General features: G+C 36.8%; 1 protein-coding gene across 5 annotated transcripts in view; it reads right to left on the reverse strand.

Annotated features, from left to right (window-relative positions):
• Positions 1–20,450, reverse strand: part of ARB2A (ARB2 cotranscriptional regulator A) — a 283,581-nt gene that overhangs the window by 205,284 nt on the left and 57,847 nt on the right. For all 5 annotated transcript variants that reach the window (XM_031046203.2, XM_005145965.4, XM_031046204.2 and 2 more), the window contains one exon: positions 17,906–18,097. In XM_031046203.2, the coding sequence (XP_030902063.1) occupies positions 17,906–18,097 (192 nt within the window). The remainder of the gene's footprint in view (positions 1–17,905; positions 18,098–20,450) is intronic.

A 20,450-nucleotide genomic window follows, 5' to 3' on the forward strand; every position in this document is an offset into this window, starting at 1 on the left:
ATCAATAAATGATAATACCAAGTACTGCAAGGGCCTCTGAATGGAACCTCTCCCCGGGTTTGTGGACACTGAAGGGCTTGTTCATGTCACACAGCCAACTAGGCACATCTCTTTCAACTCCTTTTTATCTCTCCAGAGCCTCGTCTTTCTTCCTGCTCCTTCCAACAAGCAATGCTGGCAATACTGTTCTGTCTTGGTCACTAATGTCCAACGCCTCCTGAGAAGCCTCTCGATGATTATTCAGTTAAGGACCACACTTTCTAACTCTATTTCTTTTTGCACTGATAGGCAAATAGAGAATTGTCTCCTCACCTCATCTTTCCTCTGCATCTGGACAGGTTGCATTAAATTCTTCTCCTTCAAGAATAAGGATTTCCTAGCCTCCTCTGGTGACTGCTCTCTAAGCTTTGCTTTTCTATCACTTTTCACCACCACATCCTCTTTCTTCTGCCTTTATATTGCTCTCATACAACAAAATGGGTTCCTATTGTTTCCTCAAACACAAGAGATAGCAGCCAAGCCCACCCATGCACCATTTCAGTGGTGAAAAATGCTCTCTGGTTTTCAACTTTTAAAACTTGTCCTTCATTTAAGCAATCTGATTTTTACAACCTCTGGAGAAGCAACTTTATTTAGAATCAGAATTTTCACATCTCTTCATATCACACAGTAGTTAAAAGGTATTACATAAAGCGTCTGCCTTCCTACTAATCTTTATTGGAATGTCATCACCATCCTTCCCGGTGAGTAACCCATTCACCACATTGCATATGATAGCTGGTGGAGTTTGTAAATCCCATAATTATACTTGAGAGATCCAGATGCATGTCCTGCCTTGCCATTAGCACACCTTAATCATTTAATATAACAGCTGTAGGCTTAATTGCCCCTCAAACAAGAAAAGTGCTCTCCTAGGAACTGTGGTTAGATAGGCCAGCACTGAGTTTTTTCAGGATAAGATTCTGAAAGCATCTATGAGTTGTGAGTCAGAACTGAACCTGAATGCCTTGTCTTCATGATCCCAGATTATCCAAGAACTGGACAGCAATCAAGTTGCGGCAGCACTGTGTAATTTAATGTGGTCAAATGGTAAGATACAACATATAAGGTAGTGCACAGCTGAAGGACAAGTGACTCTTATGCCATGTCAGTAATCCAGATACTTCAGTGATAGCCTTCTATTCTCACATTTTAATGCCTAGCCTTTCTCAGACCAACAACTGTTCCAGCAATTCTTAAGTCTATAAAATATCAAGGTATATGCATATTTGGACAAAAACCAAACCAAACCAAAACAACAACAAAAAAAAGAATATAAACCAAATTTCCAGAACAAAATAACTGATTTCAGAACTGGGTCAAGAGGAGATACCATGAATCTTCTCCCTCTCACAAAGCAGCTCCATTGTGTTACTCAGAAATTGACATAACCTGACTGAAAATCAAACAGTAAGAACAAAAATTCCAGTCTAATTCATGAGGTGGACACTGAGCAGCACCCCACCACCGAACTTCAGTAGTTAAAGGCAGAAGAATTTCTTGCTGCTGGTCTCCAATGCTGCAGTGTGGGGTGGTCGGAAATAAATTAATTGCCCAATGCTTAAGTTTGACAAAATTTCAATTACTTTCCTCCTACTTACTGAGACAAAAGAGGGCACAAAATCACAAAATGGAATATATAAATCTTTAGAATCAGTTTTAAGTAATGTTAAGTTTGATAGCTTAGTAACAGTAGCAATGGAAAATTACTGAGGTGCATGATACACAGAAAAAAAATAAGAGTACAGCTAGAGAACATACTGACAATTCCTGTACAAGATAAATTGTTATAGTTGACACAGTTTTAAGAAAAACAGTCTAGAAGAACAGGACACAGGGACAGGGAGTATTTGGGAACTGCAGGTGTCCAGGATGGGCTACAGTTAAACTAACAGATGAGGCTAGGAGGATTATTATGTCTCTGGTGCTAAGAAACCATTTAAGCTGGTATGAACAACTACTGCACGTGCTTCAAAGGCTGCCAGAAGTGACGAAGATTGTTGGAAGAAGTAAATGGCCCCCAGAGACCACCACCACAATTCTGTACGCATGCAGGGAACTTTCTAGAAAATTATGTAATCCTTATGTAGCCTCATGAATATGTATGTATGCCCAGGGACTATATGAGGATGGCTTGTATAGAAATACAGGGACACACATTAGGAGGAGCTATCTCCCGTGTCTCCAGGTGCTGCAATAAAGAATACCAGCTTGTCAGCTTGAAAACTTTGTTGGCAAGTTTGTTCCTGGAGTTTTCTCCAAATCATTACTTAGAACTTTACCAAACTTCAGTGGTATTTTACAGCTGGTTTTCCTTGAGGCTGAACTCTATTGGAAATTTCACAGAAAACAGTTCATTTATATCTATGAAAAAGTCAAAATAGAATTACATTAGTCTGCTGACTTTATGAAAATCTAGCAGACTTAGCTATGAAACACTCTAGTGCACCTATTTTTTGCAACAGGGACTTAAAATTTGGTGGGGATTTACTTTTCCCATACTCATCAGATTCTACTCAAAATTGGCCAATTTATAAACTTCTGAAAATTTATACATTTTCAACAGACACTTCTTCAGTTTTAGCAGCTGAAGCATACCAAAACTTAATGAAGCAAGTGTTTGCTATGCAGATGAAGGTTTGCATGTTAATTTCAGGTACAGACACATGAATGAAGAATCGGGCAACTGTACTGCCGTGTAATCAGTGTGTTCCCTGTGCAGCAAAATGTCAGAAGAAAGCTATTCAATATAAATTCAAGAGGAGAGGAAAGAAGAGAGTAGGAGGAAGGATGGGTAATCATTTGGATGTGAGTATTAGAATGCAAAACAAAGGTCTGGAAAGTGGCTGGAGATAATGAAAGTGTTGGTTTATGAGAAAACAAACATAACCAGCAGTGTGCACTCGCAGCCCAGAAAGCCAGCCGTATCCTGGGCTGCATCAAAAGGAGCGTGACCAGCAGGTCGGAGGGAGGTGATCCTGCCCCTCTATTCTGCTCTCTCGAGAGCTCACTTGGAGTATTGCGTGCAGTTCTGGTGTCCTCAACATAAAAAGGACATGGAACTGTTGGAACAAGTCCAGAGGAGGGCCACAAGGGGACTGGAGCACCTCCCGTATGAAGACAGGCTGAGAAGGTTGGGTCTGTTCAGCCTGTAGAAGGCTGCATGGAGACCTCATAGCAGCCTTCCAGTATTTGAAGGGGCCTATAGGGATCCTGGGGATGATCTATTCATTAGGGACTGTAGTGATAGGACAAGAGGTAAAGGGTTAAAACTTAAACAGGGGAAGGTTAGATAGGATATAAGGAGGAAGTTCTTTACTGTTAGGGTGGTGAGGCACTGGAATGGGTTGCCCAGGGAAGTTGTGAATGCTCCATCCCTGGCAGTGTTCAAGACCAGGCTGGACAGAGCCCTGGGTGACATGGTTTAGTGTGAGGTGTCCTTGCCCATGGCAAGGAGACTGGAACTAGAAGATCTTAAGTCCTTTCCAATCCTAGCTATTCTATGATCCTAAGATCTCATCTCAATCTCCCCTCTGTCAGGTTAAAGCCATTCCACTTGTCCTGTCTCTACATGTTTTTTTCCAAAGCCCTTCTCCAGGTTTCTTGCAGCCCCTTTAGGCACTGGAGCTGCTCTAAGGTCTCCCCTTATGGAGTCTTCTCTTCTCCAGCCTGAACCAGCCCAGCTCTCTCAGCCTGTCTCCAGAGCAGAGCTGCTCCAGCCCTCACAGTATTTCTGTGACCTACTCTGGACTTGCTCCAACAGCTCCACGTCCCTTGTGTTGCTGCCCCAGAGCTGGACATAGGACTGCAGGGGGGTCTCCCCAGAGCACAGTAGCAGGGGGGCATCCCCTCCCTCGACCTCTGGGGATGCAGCCCAGCACATGGTAGGTTTTGGGCTCAAGCACACACTGAAGCCAGGTCATGGGGAGCTTCTTCTCAGAAACACCCCCAAGTCCTCCTCAAGACTGTTCCATCCAGTCCCTATTCAGTCTGATAATCAGGGGAAGGACGACTATGCAAAACTCGCACAAAGCTGATTTTTTTCTAGAATGCATTTTTTCTAGAAGGGATCATTGTCCAAAGAACAAATCTTATTGCAGAGGACACAAAGTCCCCCCTCACCTCTGAGATGTTCCTTGTAGAGCAGGGCTGGGGCTTTTTTGACCCCATCTCAGAATATTAAAGGAAAGACAAATCAGTTGTAAAACTGCTGTATTTTCTTTATTTTTTCATCTTTCATATAGATATCCTGCATTAACCCCCCCCCAGACCTATGATTAGTATCTAAAAAAATTCAGTTACTGAACGTCACCACAGTAAATACCTCAATTTTTTGAAACTGATCCAGTACTCTCTTATATAGGGGCAGTAAATAGATTTGATTTTACTAAGCACATGGTGCAGCAAAGTTATTTCTCCACATTTTGTATAGTTTTTACAAGACTATGTCAACTGTCATTCTTAAGCATCTTGTTAAAGAATTATTACCTATTCCTAATGAGTTCATTACTTAAAAATCTTTCGATAAGGATGCCCTGAGGAAAAAGCCACACATACAACAGCTATATCAAATTAAATCACAATGTGAGTCAACCTGTATGACATTTAAAATACTATTATCTTTGAGGAATACTCAGTACAACTCCTTTTTAATATATCATATATAACTGGGTTCAGAGAAAAGAGTAACCTTAAACAGTACTTTTCCAGTGCTTTAAAATAGCGATATAATATTATAAAATATAAATATACAATATAATCAGCATTTTTTTAAAAAAAAGTCACAAGCAGCTTTCATAGCCAAAACATGTAAGAAGTTAACTGCTACTTTTTTTGAATGCAGCTGGTTATACTAACATTTATAAAATTAAAAAGTTACAACCAACTAGACAATTAAGATGCATCTATCTTTCTCTAAATGCACATGTATATACTTGCTTACATACACAGAGGCACTTCAGAAAGCAACAGTTTCAATTTGAAAAATGTAAACTAGAGAAAAAATGGCTGAAAAAGAAGTATTTGCCTAGCTGTAAATGTAAAGTGATGACATTATAAAGCTACTACTATGATGTAGAAACAAGGTACAAAATTAGTGTTGGATACGTTCTCAATCAGCCTCTCAAAGAGGAATACAAGGACTCCAGAGAGGCATAAATAATGTTTTCAAAAAATCAGTTACATGGAATTGGTAACAAGTCAAAATACCAAGTACTATTTTTGGTTGTCTCTGATGCTTAAATACTATTCTGTATTGAATCTCTTCTAAAATTCTACATAACCTCTACCCCCCACTCCCAATTTAATACAAGTGAGACTAGAAGTGAGACCTTAGTTTCCAGCAGAAAAACAAAAAAGCATTTATTTTTATTTGAGCAGGGAGGTGTTTGAATGGTTCAGTCAGACTCTTTGCACATGGCTTTTATTTAAAACTCCCTCTACTCTTCTGTTCTCAGATCTGCATAAAACTGCATTTAGAAAAATAAACTAAATGAACAGAAAAAAGCACAGCAGAGCACACGCAGAGCAGGTGAACATACAGTACGGGATGGGATGACAAGGGGGATTAAACTGAATCAAAAATAGCTGAATGTTTTTACTTCAAGAAAGGTTCTGTTTCAAAATAAGGCTAAAAGACTAATCTAATGTGAATCAAATCCAATGAACAAAATATGAAGAATGTCAACATGGGTAAAAAAAGATCACATTAATGATAGTCTTTTGACACTGCTTACATAATCAAGACCAGTAAATGTTTAACATGAGGTATTAATTAATAAATATTTTAATCAGTTGTTAGCAATTACTGTTATAAGTATTTGACAATAACAACACTTTATCATTGAAATGGAATCCCAGAAACAGTTATTTTTATCAGCTGGTATCAGTTAAATATTAGCACTCAGGCAAACCTAAATTAAGTATAAGTAGCACTGTTCACGAACCGGGGCTGTCAGATCTTGAAAATCCTATATCTGATCTCAACCACGCATGATGTGGAAGGTGCATATTCCACATGAGTAGCTTCTGTACCTAATGGAAAGGCCTCCTGTTATCAGCATTCAGGAACTCATTCCAGAAGACTCAATCATATTACTCCCAATGCTGGAAGAACAGCTGTGATTCAAAACAGCCTCACTTACCAAGGGTCAGCACAAACTCAATCACCTGTGCACTGAAGCACCATGAACATTTTCTGCCTGCATTTTTCAAATGATTTTAAGAGTGAAAAGAGCATTTAGTAATATGTACTAATAAGTAAATGCTCTTTTTACTCTAAATATTTATTTCAGCAAACATAGCAAAGTATGTATGTTCTTAAGGAAAACTTAAAATGGAGGTAACTCCTAGGAAACAAACTTTAAAATAAATTACAATATTTAATACCTTTAAATTTTTAAGAATTCTTATTCATCAGAAGCAAGCAACAGTGTAAGAGTATGGCACTATGAAATACAACTTTGTATTTCAGAGCTAAAAGAGCAATTAAAATTAATCACTTAAAAAAAAAAAAATTAAAACTAAATTGTCTTCCAGCATATATCAGCAATTATTTACACCCAAGCTTCATTACTTTTCTACCTTCCAAAGCCATCTGAAGTCTCACTGCCTTTGGCATGACAGAGAGGGAGACAGCATGTAGCACACAGCACAACAGGTGAAACTATCTGCGCCAATCTCTCCCTTTCCTAAGAGGATTAGCACTGCAATATGGTATAACAAATGGTTGTGAATAAGCACAATGGTACACCTGGACTTCTGCAAATATAACCATGCAAGTGAAAAGCCTCAAACCAGGTCTACTCTTTAAATGTTGCCAAGATGAAAGGAAACTAAACTAATCTATCTAGAATTAAAAGAATATAAAAATCACCTATGCTTTGACAAATTTAAAAATCCCTAGAATTTTCTGAGTTTATTAAAAAAAAAAGCTAATCAACACAAGGGATTTTCACTGTTCTCTTTTTTCTCTCTAAAGAAATCACTGAAAATTTAATGATTTAATTATCCTAATGATGGATTTCTCCCTATTATGTGTACATTCGCTGTTTAATTCTATGTAGAAGAATTCTATGTAGAATAGAATTCTATTCTATGTATCCGTTTTTAATGAACATATACTATGCAACTCAACCTTTCTCCAAAGGGAACACAAAGTGAACTGCCTGTGATAGGTGATAAAAAAAAAAAGCAACACCATTTATTAATTTTGTATAAGTTATCTGCCACCCTGGAGATTCCTTGGAGGGGAAGAACACATCTGAATTTCACCATACAGTGCCATAGGCACGAAGCGAGAGAAACTAAGCAAGCACATCCTAAAGGGAGAGAAAATGCCTGTAGCTGCAAACGACCTACTACATACCTCTCTCTCAGATTTTTTGATGTTATAATTTGTTAATTTCAGGGAAAAGAAGACAATTACCCACAGTTTTAGTTTGTTCTAGCAGAATTACTAAACTGCTAAAGTTTTTGATCAAAAGTGACATATATCATTCAAAAGATCTGTGCATTTTCAAAAGATTACAATTCTGAGTAAATTTGCATGATAAAGTCTATACCATATCTATTCCTTATTACCTGAAGCAGCACTGTGCATTATTAGAACAGTACTAAGGTATATAAGGATGACGCATATCAATTTTTTATTTGAATTCCTATGCGTTAAAGTTAATATTTTCCAGCTCACTGCACAGTAAGCAAAGGATAATTTTATTCAAATATGCATTTCATGGTATGAATAAGGAAGTGTTCATCTCCCCAGTGAATTGTTAAGTCTTTTAAGTAACGATTCATTTGAAAAATCAACAGGGTATTAGCAATTTAGTATAATATTGAATACATATATAAACCATACCTATACTGACACACATGTAATAGTGTTCCTGTGATATATATTATAAAGTATACAATCTACACATTATCATGCATTCAGATTAGTTACGTGATAGTTTAACCATCTCTACTAAGACAAAAGGCAGTTTTAGTATTTTTAAATAGATGTTAAGTATTTTTAAATTTAACTGAGTTAACCTTTTTAAAGCATATGAAAGCATGCATGCGTATTTCTCATTCCTGACTTAGTATGTTCCTGAATAAATAGAACAAAGGTGTTGGCTAATTTTTTCATAAAGTAAAATGAAGCTACTGACTTGAGATTGTATGTTAGCTAATGAACAATTAACAGGTCACACCACCCTACATGAAAACAATTATGCTAAGTTAAGTTTATCCCTTTTAAAATATTTCATGAACAATAAAAAAATGTGTGTGTACACAGTGGCCCAAGAAGGGCAGGAGCACACGAAGGGTATGGAGCGCAAGTCTCATAAGGAACAGCTGAGAGAAATGGGGATGCTCACGCTGGAGAAAAGGAGGCTGAGGTGAAACTTTATCGTTCTCTATAGCTACCCGAAGGTAGGCTGTAGTGAGGTGGGAGTTGGTCTTTTCTCCCTCCTAACAAGTGACAGGACAAGAGGAAACAGCCTCAAGGTGTGCCAGGGGAGGTTTAGACTGAATATTGGAAAAAACTTCTTCACCAAAAGGGTTGTCAAGCACTGGAACAGGCTGCCCAGGGCAGTGGTGGAGTCACCATCCCTGGAGGTATTTAAAAGGCATAAAATGTGTCACTTAGGGACGTGGCTTAGTGGTGAACTTGGCAGTCTTAGGTTTACTGCTGGAATTGATGATCTTAAGCATCTTTTCCAATCTAAGCAATCTGATGACAGTACTTTGCCTGGTGCCATTTTCAAAAGCCTGTATTAAGATAATCATTGACAAGATCACTACAAGAGCAAAAGTTGCCAAAAATCCCCTATGAAAGCCTTCCATAAAAACCTTCATTCCATGGTTTATTACACACACACACACAATCCATCAAAGTTCACACTCCAAATGGTATTAAACTGTGAAGGCACTGGTGCAGAGTGCAAGCTGAGGTGCTGTCCTACCACAACTTTGCTGGACCAGCTCACCTTGAAGAGTGAGATACAACTGCTCTATAGCAAAACAGCTGAAATAGATACTTCTATGTACTGCTCTTAAGAGATAAATAACCACAGAGCTGTAACACTTCCAGAAACCTGAATTCTCTGAATCAAAACAACATTGGATTTCAACTCTATTTTCTTCTAAATATGCACTGTTTAAATAAACAAAGCAGACAGCACAGAGTAAAATCCAAGCCATTAAAGCCTACTAAATTTCCAAGTACATTCATACTAGTATGTATGTACCCATACTGCCCAAGTACCCCATTCGTACCAGTATGTATTTTCTCTTACAAATGCTACACGTAATACAGATTTTAAATAGACAATATATTGAAGATCTATACCTCAACTGGAAGAGCCTCATCACAATTTCTGAGCAATTAAAAGGTCATGGCTCCACATCTAACTTGACACAGGCAGAACACAGAATCATAGAATCATAGAATAGTTAGGGTTGGAAAGGACCTCAAGATCATCTAGTTCCAACCCCCCTGCCATGGGCAGGGACACCTCACACTAAACCATGCCACCCAAGGCTTCATCCAACCTGGCCTTGAACACTGCCAGGGATGGAGCAGTCACAACCTCCCTGGGCAACCCATTCCAGTATCTCACCACCCTAACAGTAAAGAATTTCTTCCTTATATCCAATCTAAACTTCCCTTGTTTAAGCTTTAACCCATTACCCCTTGTCCTATCACTACAGTCCCTAATGAAGAGTCCCTCACCAGCAACCCTGTAGGCCCCCTTCAAAGATCCTCAAAACTCCACACAGGAATAGTTGTACATTATTGTATTAAGACTAGACAACACTTTCCTGCTAGAGTTTCTGAAAACTCAGCATGCAGGGTATTCTCTACCAATTAAACTCATCTATTTAGGTGGTAAAAATCTCATTTTGATATAACCCATTAGCAAATACAATGCTATACTTCTGAAAAGCATTGATTATGTATTTGCGAAAGTCTTGTTCAGTTACTGTCCAGAGTACTGCCCATGATTTTACTTTCCTTTAAGGAAAATGAAGAATTCAAATAAGGAAATAATTAACAAAGGGGAAGAACCTTTCATTCCAAAGCCATTCATGCATTATTTACCAATATTTTGTACAGTACATATATACTACATTTTGTATTGAAAGCACAATTTTTAGTTAGGTTTTACCTTTCAAAATAGCTTCTTTAACAAAAATCACAACACAAAAAAAGTCAGAAGAACAGTAAATTTCTCATAAAAACTGAAAATATCAAGTGGAATTAATGCGAAGTGAGATTAATTTAGTTTCATAGTTAAAAACTGTACATCTCTATAGAAATCAATGACTGTATGCACTGGATGTTCATTTAATATGATTTAGATGCAATCTTCATAATTAGCTAATGTATATTTTATTTTAAGCTTTTTAGTAAGGTTCAAAGCTGCAAATGACTATTTGCAGAATAAGTGTGTATAGGAAAAGAGAAAGCTAGCAAATCTAAAGTTATATTTTACGTAGAATTTAATCTCTGTGCTTACAATTATTAGACTACATGGACCATAACACATTACAAAATTAATGCACTGCCTGAAGTAGATGACACTATTTTTGAAGCAGACTGATTCTGTAGTACTGCACACATTTAAACAAAAGCTCATAGTTTAAAAAACAAAAGGGAGGGAAAATACAATAGAAGTGCAAACCTGACCTATCACTAATCTTTCCTTTTTCAAACCTAGGCTACTCAAGAATCTTCAACTAATTATTCCATTTTATTGACGGCATTTTTCCCAAGGGAAGCTATTTGAAAAGTTTAACCCCTGAGCAAGTCATGGCTTCTCTTGCCTTTGAAAGTGTCAAGTGCATTGATTATAACTGCAGGAAGTGTTACCTTCTACCGAGAGAATCTCACCCTGCACAATCTTAAACACTGTCTCTCTCCCAAAATGGCTTTGATTCAGCAATTCAGACCGCTTCAGCTGATATTAAAGGCAGAAGCACCACAGAAAAGGGATCAGCAGTTTAAACGAAATACAAAGAGGGAAAAAAACAGATCTTGGATATGGTACCACAAAGCCTGAGAGAAAAGCAGATTTGAAAAAGACATCAGAGTGACTAAAAAAAGAACAACATGACAGAAATTAAACAAGATTTTTATGTTTGCCTTCTATGCATTTAAACTCATCTCAACCTCTATTGAAATTCTGATCATACCCAAACCCCAAGGCTTTTGACATATTTTCAAAAATCCACACCCCTTCTTACTCTTTCCTAAGTCTCCAGAGTCACTGTTAGGTATCCAATAAGTTGAAGGGAGGGAGGTTAAAAAAAGGAAGAATCCTAATATGCATATGATGAAAAGGACAGTCTCATATTAAAACTTTATTTCTAAAATGATCATGGTTATTTTAAATATTCAGTGTGTGTTCTCAACCTGATACTTAGCCAGTGAAAAGAATGCTCACATGGTTTTGGGGGAAAAGTATATTTTCAATCCACATTTTTTCTAAGTATCTGAAGAGTCTTTCTCTTAGGTCAGTGACACAGTAAGAGTAAACTAACACTAGGTGCTACAAGCGTTCTAAAACATTACAGCCAGAAGAATGAAGACAAAGCAATCTGTAAAAATCTTTGTCAAATGAACGATTAAACAGAAAACCCTAATAATGAAATAAAAACAATTAGTACAACAATGGTAATGCCTATCTTAGAAAGGGTGTTCTAAATTCCAAAGGGTAATTGGATTTTCAGAAATGCAAGGGTTTTTTTTCTCAGTTCAGTCATGACAGGGCCAGAAGGTAATGATACATCTGCCATGATGCAACAAGCAGACCTGTCTTCTGTCAAGAGTTGAAATCATAAAGGAATAAGCTGTTAGTAGCCTCTCTCCCAACAGTAGAGCTGTCATCTCATTGTTTTCCTTTGCTGGCGTAGGGTCTGGTGTGAGTTTATATACCCTGTCAGCTCAATATTAGTCTCTGTTTCTAACCTCTTCTTGAATTTCCTCATACAATGCTTTAAAAGGAACTGAATGTATTGCTTTTTAAATTCTCCTTCCAAACTACAGAGTATTTTGTCAATTATATATGTCAAATTACTTAGTACTATGCTGTCATTTGTGTTTATGTTTTTATGAAAGATGCCAAAAGATCAGCCAACCAGCTGCATAACTTCGGTTTTCTTATTATTATCCCCACAGAAGTAGGAGTTCTAAATAGAAGTTTTCTCTACTAAGAAATACTTTACAGTGTTAGTTCTATGGTTTAACAGAATGAATAAAAGCAAATATATAAATACCAGTAAGAAAATTAGTATTTGAAAGAAAACAACATAGCACATTTTAGTGAAATTTTAATTTCAGTAATGTATTAGAATGCTCAAGTAAAATTATGATTACCCTGGCACTGTAGCTGACAAATAAATGAGGTATTTTAACATCTTTCTCCAACAATATAATTAGAAGACATAAATGGTATGTAAATACTAGTATACTGTGGAAGAACTGTAATTGCAGTGAAATGTCAACTTTCTGCTTTTTTCCAGAAAGTGTTCCTTGCCCACCTTACTGAAATTCTGCTAGGCAGGTATAACCTGTAAGACAAAATTTTAAATCTTAGGTTCCTAAAATATGACCACTAGAACAAAGAGGATGTTGTCTGACAAGAAATTCTATGCTTAAAAGCAAGTCATAAAAGTTTTTCAGCAAGAATTCTTGTTAGTGTAGTTTCAACAAAGCATAAGTTCTTGACAACAATGTGTAAATGCCCACTTTTGAAACTGGTTAATTTTTATAAAATTGAAAAATTGGTTACTAAACAGCCAGGTTTCTAAATCACATTGAAGATATGGTGGGTAAATTTACTACAATTACACTGAATTATTTTGTTCTATTAAATCAAGTTACAAATCTAATGACATTGCATGCTGAAGTAACTACCTTCACTAATTCTCATTAAATATTACCCACCTGATAGTTTAATACAAATTAATAATATTAATATGATTGAATAAATCTAATATTCTGACCAAAAACATTCTTAAGACTAGAAGTTGTTAAGAAAATGCATAAAAGAGTAGGATTAAGATAACAGAAACGTGAAGCTGAAAACTGTGTTTTTAGCAGCAGTTAAAGAAATATTTCTGCAGTGGATGTCTATCTCATGCAAACCTTTTTTTATCTGCTTATTTGTGGAAAGTCAGATTTCTGGGTGCTGCATTTCTTCTGAAAAACTCATATAGGGTCTTTGAAGAAGCTAATTTTCTGGTGCTGTTACCCTATGTCAAGTACTGCTTCTCCATGAAATAGCAGTATCTAAGCTATATGATACTGCGATGAATTTGAAAGCAGGCAACAATTCTTGGATGTTTATTAAAAAAATTAATAATTATTATTTTAGAAAAATCAAATAACTGACAGTTGCTGTGGTTAAATTTTATGAGTATCCTTAGGACCACAGCTAATTTGGTAGAAAATGTACTGGATTTGCAAACATAGAGAAGACATCCAACAACTTCTTTGTACTTCTGCAGTAAACGGATATCCTTTTTATTCCCTAGAGAAAAGGTATCAAAGATAAGACTACTCCAAAATTCTTCTCAATGTCCAAACTTCTGTAAGCTTAGCTCCCATTTCCCCACGAAACAAACTTCCTCCATAAGTAAGTCAACTTTGGCTTTTCCTTGCCCTAACACACAGTAGAATTCAAAGCACAGAACCCCTTTCTCCAGCCACTAGGTAAGGAATGCTATTGCACGGAACACTATTCCATGGAGCAGGAGACAACTTCTGTACACCTTCTTGCTTGCTTCCCTATATCACTAGTATCGCCAGTACATTTCCTGAAGCAGTGTTTAGATTACCATCCATGTTGTTATCGCTAAACAATGAAGCAGAGCAGCATACCTCCTCCAAACCTCCTCTTAAAGTGACCAAGGTCCTCATAGGGCACACAGGAGACCCTGAACTACCTAAAGGAAACCAGGAATGTAAATCCTTAATTCCTGACACCCCATGTAAATGCCCTCACTGCTGATTTAAAGAATTGACCTCTATCCCACACCATCTCCTCCTGGTGCCTCTTGAGTCAGTGTATATACATGACTAAATAATAACAATCTCCGTTATTATTTAGTCATTACTGATGTAATACTTAAATCAGTATTAATAAGTGATTTAAGAGCCTGACTCCAGACAGCAGAGTTACAGTGAATGAGACATTTATGCAAAATGCAGAAGAGATACATTAAAATTCCTCTTCTCATTTACATTATTTTTAATATAATTTTCATTTATTTATTAATAAAAAGTGGAATAGCTTCAGTGCTGTATTATACTTGTAAGTCCCACATTCCCAAAGGAGAAACTTGAACTTCAGTCTCTCACACATCAGATGACTGCTTTTGTCAAAAATTAGTATTTCCCACTGTAGAAAGTTTCAATAGATAAGTTCTATCTGAACAAAACAACAAACCTGTACATATATATTTCATACCATACTTTGTACCATTTTGTACTCTTTCCGTACCAAACTGCCATCTTTTTTGGTGTCAAATATCTTTATCATATGTATTTGTTTTATTTTAATTTTTTGTTAGTCTTACTGCTTTATCACATTTGCCTTTTTCATACTTGTTTTTCTAAAGTACATCTTTTCCTACCGTGTTTTAACGTATTTACACATATCTGTCTCTCACATTGTATACACTTTTCTCCCTCCTCTTTGTCCTACAATCTGTTCTCTATCTAGTTGCTTGTGTGTTCTCTTCATATTTCAAAATCTTTTATATTATCAGATTTGAATTCCTGAATTAACACATTAATCTTACCTCTTCACGTAAAACCTTGTGAACTACTCCCAAACCTATTACACAAAAGACTGAATCTACACAGCAGTTTTATATAAAAGACAGAAGGAGCAGTGTTATCTACAGGAACCACCTAGATGAAAATTAAAAACACATTTCTAGCTACTCAAATTCCCACAGGGATGTTTCTCCTTGGATCTTTTCTTTCCAATGTGTATCAGCCCCAAGCCACTAAGAAGCATGGTAAATTTTAAGCCTTTACACTGCTCCCTCATTTTGCACATGCTTGAAGAGAAAAGGTTATGTTTGTTCTGTTTGGGGTGGGGTATTTTTTAAGGGTTTTTTTCTTGTTTTTTTGTTTTACAAAGTGCTGTACCAGGTAAAAATAGTTTATTTTCTTCCCTTAAATTCTCGTTAGGAGAGCAGTACCAGTTCATCCTGGTCAATCCACTTCCCGCTGATAATTCCGTCTTTTACATCCCTGTTTTCAATTTTCACAAGAAGGGAACTGAAACTTGCTTGTGGTAGGTTCATCACTATCCAGAGGAAAAAGCAATAGGGAAAAAGATATGACTTTGACCTACCTTACCTTCTGTTTGATTGTTTTGTCAAGTTTTGTTTAAAGGAAATAAGAGGTGATATTTCTGAACTAGTGTCCACACAACAGACATTTAAGCACCACTTTGGCATTTTCTTTTTTTTTCTTTTTTTTTTTTTTTTTTGTTAAAACCTAGTCTCTTAAGCTACCTGTATGTGTTTCACACTCAGGACAGATCAGTGGACTTTTCAAACCCTAGACTGTCAAGAAAAAAAAATCCATGTTCTCTTGTCATCAGCACTGTAATCTTATGCTTTGATAAGGTCTGCTGGTTTCATTCCGTGATGAGACCTGGTCTTAGAAGAAACACCAGAAGATCAAGAAAAGTAATTCCTTACTTCAAACTGGCAACATTGCATAAGAAGACATCACAATTTTCATTCAGGCCATTTATCGTTTAGGCCAGTTATTTTCATTTCATACCAGACAGAAGTGCCTAAATCAGCTAGAGGACTGAATGCCAGAAAACCCAGAAAAGGATGCAATTTTTATTATTAACTAAAAGCGGAGTCCTTTTACTCACTCTACTGTAGTTTCCTGCATTTGGAAGAGCAATTTATATGATTTTGCACATGAAGTAGACATAAGATCAGTGCGTAACTATATGTATTCTCTTTTTAGTCATAATAATTCCAAATACCTTCAGTTGGGTTTGACATCCCTAAAATACTGCCTTGTCTAACCAGATACACATTTAATTCCCATTACAGGATACAGAAACCAGAAACACATTTAATATACTACAACTTAATATGATCTCATCTTCACTTTGCCTGAAAAAAATCATTGCAAATAATATGTGTTCTAAACATGTAACACATTTACCAGAATTTTAAGATGCAAAAAAAGGGACAGTGCATTTTACAGTAGCTGGAATTATTCAACTAAAAAGAACTATGAATTTAAAAACCACATTATGAGAGAGAAGGAAGTAAAATCATAAGAACACGAAGTCTGAGGTACCAATGAGATTGAATGATTAAATTTATTAAAAGATATTTTGTGATCAAACTCCATGTTTTTTTTTCCTTTGGGTATTTTATTCTAATAAATAGACAAGTATTCAAGATGCAGAAATATATAATCTGTTTTTAAGTATAATAACCATTTTAGGGAACAGAGGTCTGAACTTTGTCACTCTGGCACAATCATTGCATAAAATATATAACAAAGCAGAAATATGACCTATAACTCTCCTCTACTAGAAACACTCCTTTAAAGTGTATCTGTTAAGTCAGGGATCCCAGTTTTAAATACTCAGCCTCTCATATCAGCCAAGACAGCAGCATCTCTAGGAAAGAATGAAAATGCAGGCATGTAAGCATTGGTATAAGGATTTAAGTAGCAACTGCTCTTTGGTTTCTTGAGAAAACCTCTGGTATTTGCACTCTAGGAGTTAATCTCCTACTCTGGACCTACCATACACCCATATTACACTCAATAAACTTAAAGTTTATCTTTTCTGCCTCTCAGTATTAATTTAAAATGAACAAAAACTTTGTATTAGAAGAAGACAAGCATCACTTTCATAAGACTAGGTTTCTTTTTCACACAAAGTGTAGTCTGGTGCTTTGTTAGTGGACTATAGCAAACAAAAATATTTTAATTGTTTAATGTTTGAATATTTTGTCTTTCTTTGCTTTATTAAAAAAAAACATGTTTGAAGAGAACCATCTTCTATACTGAATACTTTAAAGCCAACTGCAAAGAATTAAACTTCATTTTGCAAAATGTGTAACAATCAGTGACAGCACTGATATGTAGAGCAGAACATTAGCTTAACTTGGTAAATATAACAGAAATTGTGAGTTTTAAATAAGATTTTCTTATGTTTACTGCATTAAGTTTCATTTAGGTAGCACGATGCAAGAGATGAATTACACCTACAAAGTTCCAGTGTTAAAACTCACACAGATGTAAATGTAACAAAATAGTGTCCATAAAATGTAAATGTTTTTTACTGTCAAGTATTGACAGGTGAATCAGTATTCAGTGCAAAACTGAAAAAGACTGTGCCTCTAATAAATTCAGTACAAGCCTAGCAAAAAAGCCTGCTGTTATCATGAAAGCTCATGTTATCATGAGATTACAACAGACGTTGAGTGAGAATACGTACAAATTTAATGAAATGTAAAAGAAAACACTTCAAATCATAACAAATTTCTGTAGTGCTTTCTATTGCATCTCATCACCTGCTAAGGGCTCTTGTCATGTTAGCTGCCATATTAAACTACATGGCAGCACTGCCACAGAAACATGACACACAACTAAATTTATTTTTTTTTAATGTAAGAGAGAAACTTAGTTCCTTTAGAACAAGGTCCTGAAAGAAACCAAACAAGCATTCCCATCATAAATAAAATGGTTATATAGAGAAATATCAAATACTGATCCACAGATTAAAACACTGCAGATTTAGAGCTCTTCACATACTGGAAGACACACACATATGTGTATGAACACGCAACCATACAAACATGTAATTTCACTTACCTCAGTGGCTCTCTTTATATACGGCATCTGCGTGCCGCTGTCCAGGTCTTTGTTAATTATAAGCCTCCTGGCCCACTGACCTGCTCTGACAACACCGTTACCATGAATCAGGACCAAGAGCTTGTCAGGATTTGTCAACGCATCTTCACTCATAAAGATAAAACTCTTGGGTTCACTCTCTGTTGCATCAACCTGCAATTAAAGATCATACAAACTTGCATCAATAAAATGCACAAAAATGCACCAGTAAAATTTTTAAAAGTACACTTGTAAAGTTACTTTCATAACTGATATGAAAACCTTCACCATTTGACAACTATTTGCATGCATATTACAAGGACTAATACATGCCCAGCACTAAATTAAAACAAAGCAAAAGCTAGTATCTGTGGAATCTAACTTCAAAACACGAAAATGTACCACAGTCTAGAAGAGTAGTGCAACTGAGACTTCAATCAAAAAAAGTGGTAAGAAGTATGCGAAAGCTTTGAAACATCAGTTTTTACAGAAATGTACCAGTAAAAAAGAAAGTCTATAAAAGAACAACTGAGCAGGGGCTGTCAAGTAATTTATCACTTCTGATATGCCTGAAGCAACAATAAAATTCTTCCATAACATGAAAAAATTCTTGGAGACTTCCATCTCGGCCACGTCAACATAAATACCCAATAAGCCACATACTAACCAGTATCACAAATTTGTTTATTATAAATGTAATAGGAAAGGCCTAATAAAATACAGAAATCCAATTTTGGTCTAAATAATGGCTTCATTAAGAGTTCTGCACTGGGTCAATGATTAGCTATTTTGCTGCATGAACAGACTAACAACCATCTCTGATATTCAGTAAACGACAATCTAATTCCAACATTTATTCTTAACTCAAGAGAGTAAAGCAGCACTTTTTGTTCAATAAAAACAGAAATTCAAAACAGTTCAACACTTGGTTTAGCAAGCCTGGGTCAAGGCAAAAGGACTGTGCGGGTGTAAACACCATGAGGGCTGAATAAAACATTCTATCTACTCATTCCTCCCTTTCTACGATATGAATACAGAAAAAAAGGAAGAATACAAAAGACAAATCTCCCCCTCCTACTGTACTCCTCCCCCTAATGGAGTAACCATACAGCTGCTAGGAACAAACCTGAGTTGTCTAACACTCTACAAACAGCATGGAAAGTCAGGCCAGGACACTGACACAGGAGACATGGTTATTTGGATTATCTTCTTTTCTTCTCTGATACACCTCCCATATGAAGACAGGCTGAGAAAGTTGGGGTTGTTCAGCCTGGAGAAGAGAAGGCTGCGTGGAGACCTCATAGCAGCTTTCTAGTACCTGAAGGAGATCTATAAGGATGCTGGGGAGGGACTCTTACAGAATGTAGTGAGAGGACAAGGGGTAATGGGTTAAAACTTAAAACAGGTGAAGTTTAGAGTGGATATAAGGACGTGCTTCCCTGTGAGGGTAGAGAGGCACTGGAGTAGGTTGCCAAAGAAGCTGTGAATGCTCCATCCCTGGCAGTGTTCAAGGCCACTTTGGACAGTCTTGGGTTTACTGTAAGGTGTTCCTGCCCATGGCAAGGGGATTAGAACTTGATGATCTTAATGTCCTTTCCAACCCTAACTATTCTATGAGTCTATGATTTTATGATTCTGTTCTTAATTACCCTTACTTAGAAAAAATTAATTCTTCATGAACCTCAATACTTCTTTTTAATACAAATACTACCAAGTACATTTTTCAGCACAAGTACAGGCTCTATGGAAAGTGGATAGAGCAGCCACAGGGAGAAGCTGGAGAGAAGCTCTGGACAAGGGCCTGTAGGGACAGGACAAGGGGAAATGGCTTTAACCTGACAGAGGGGAGACTGAGATGAGATCTCAGGCAGAAGTTCTTCCCTGTGAGGGTGCTGAGGCCCTGGCACAGGTTGTCCAGAGAAGCTGTGGCTGCCCCATCCCTGGCAGTGTTAAGGCCAGGTTGGACGGGGCTTAGAGAAACCTGGTCTAGTGGAAGGTGTCCCTGCCTGTGGTGGTGGGCTGGAACTGGATGAGCTTTCAGGTCCCTTCCAACCCAAACCAGTCTGTGACTTTTATGACTAAGTCAATAAGGCTACTTGAGCAAAACAAGCTCCCAGCTGGAAGAATGGTCATGTCTCTCTTCAACATCTGCTGTAACACTAAGGACTTTATGCCCTGACACAAAATGATGATAACGTCTCCTGTGCCCCAGCTTATGAGCTCTACACCAGGAAATGAACTCACACTTTGTGAGAGAATAAAAACATAATAAAAAATATGCTTCCTTGAAAGGAGTTCAGAGGATGTAAGTACAGGTACCATAATGGGGCTACAGTCAGATCACACTGCCACTTCTGAAGTGGCAGTATTGATACCTTAAAACTTAAATTGGCTTAGGTAAAATATCAGACAACACTAAAGCTCACAACAGTACTTGGCAAGATGTAACTAACTTTTGCACACAAACTTAATACCTGTGTCCTGGGTTCAGCAGCAGCAGTAATTTTTTTCTCCTTCTTAGTAGCTG

This window comes from Melopsittacus undulatus, chromosome Z (assembly GCF_012275295.1).
Source record: "Melopsittacus undulatus isolate bMelUnd1 chromosome Z, bMelUnd1.mat.Z, whole genome shotgun sequence".
Taxonomy (NCBI): domain Eukaryota; kingdom Metazoa; phylum Chordata; class Aves; order Psittaciformes; family Psittaculidae; genus Melopsittacus; species Melopsittacus undulatus.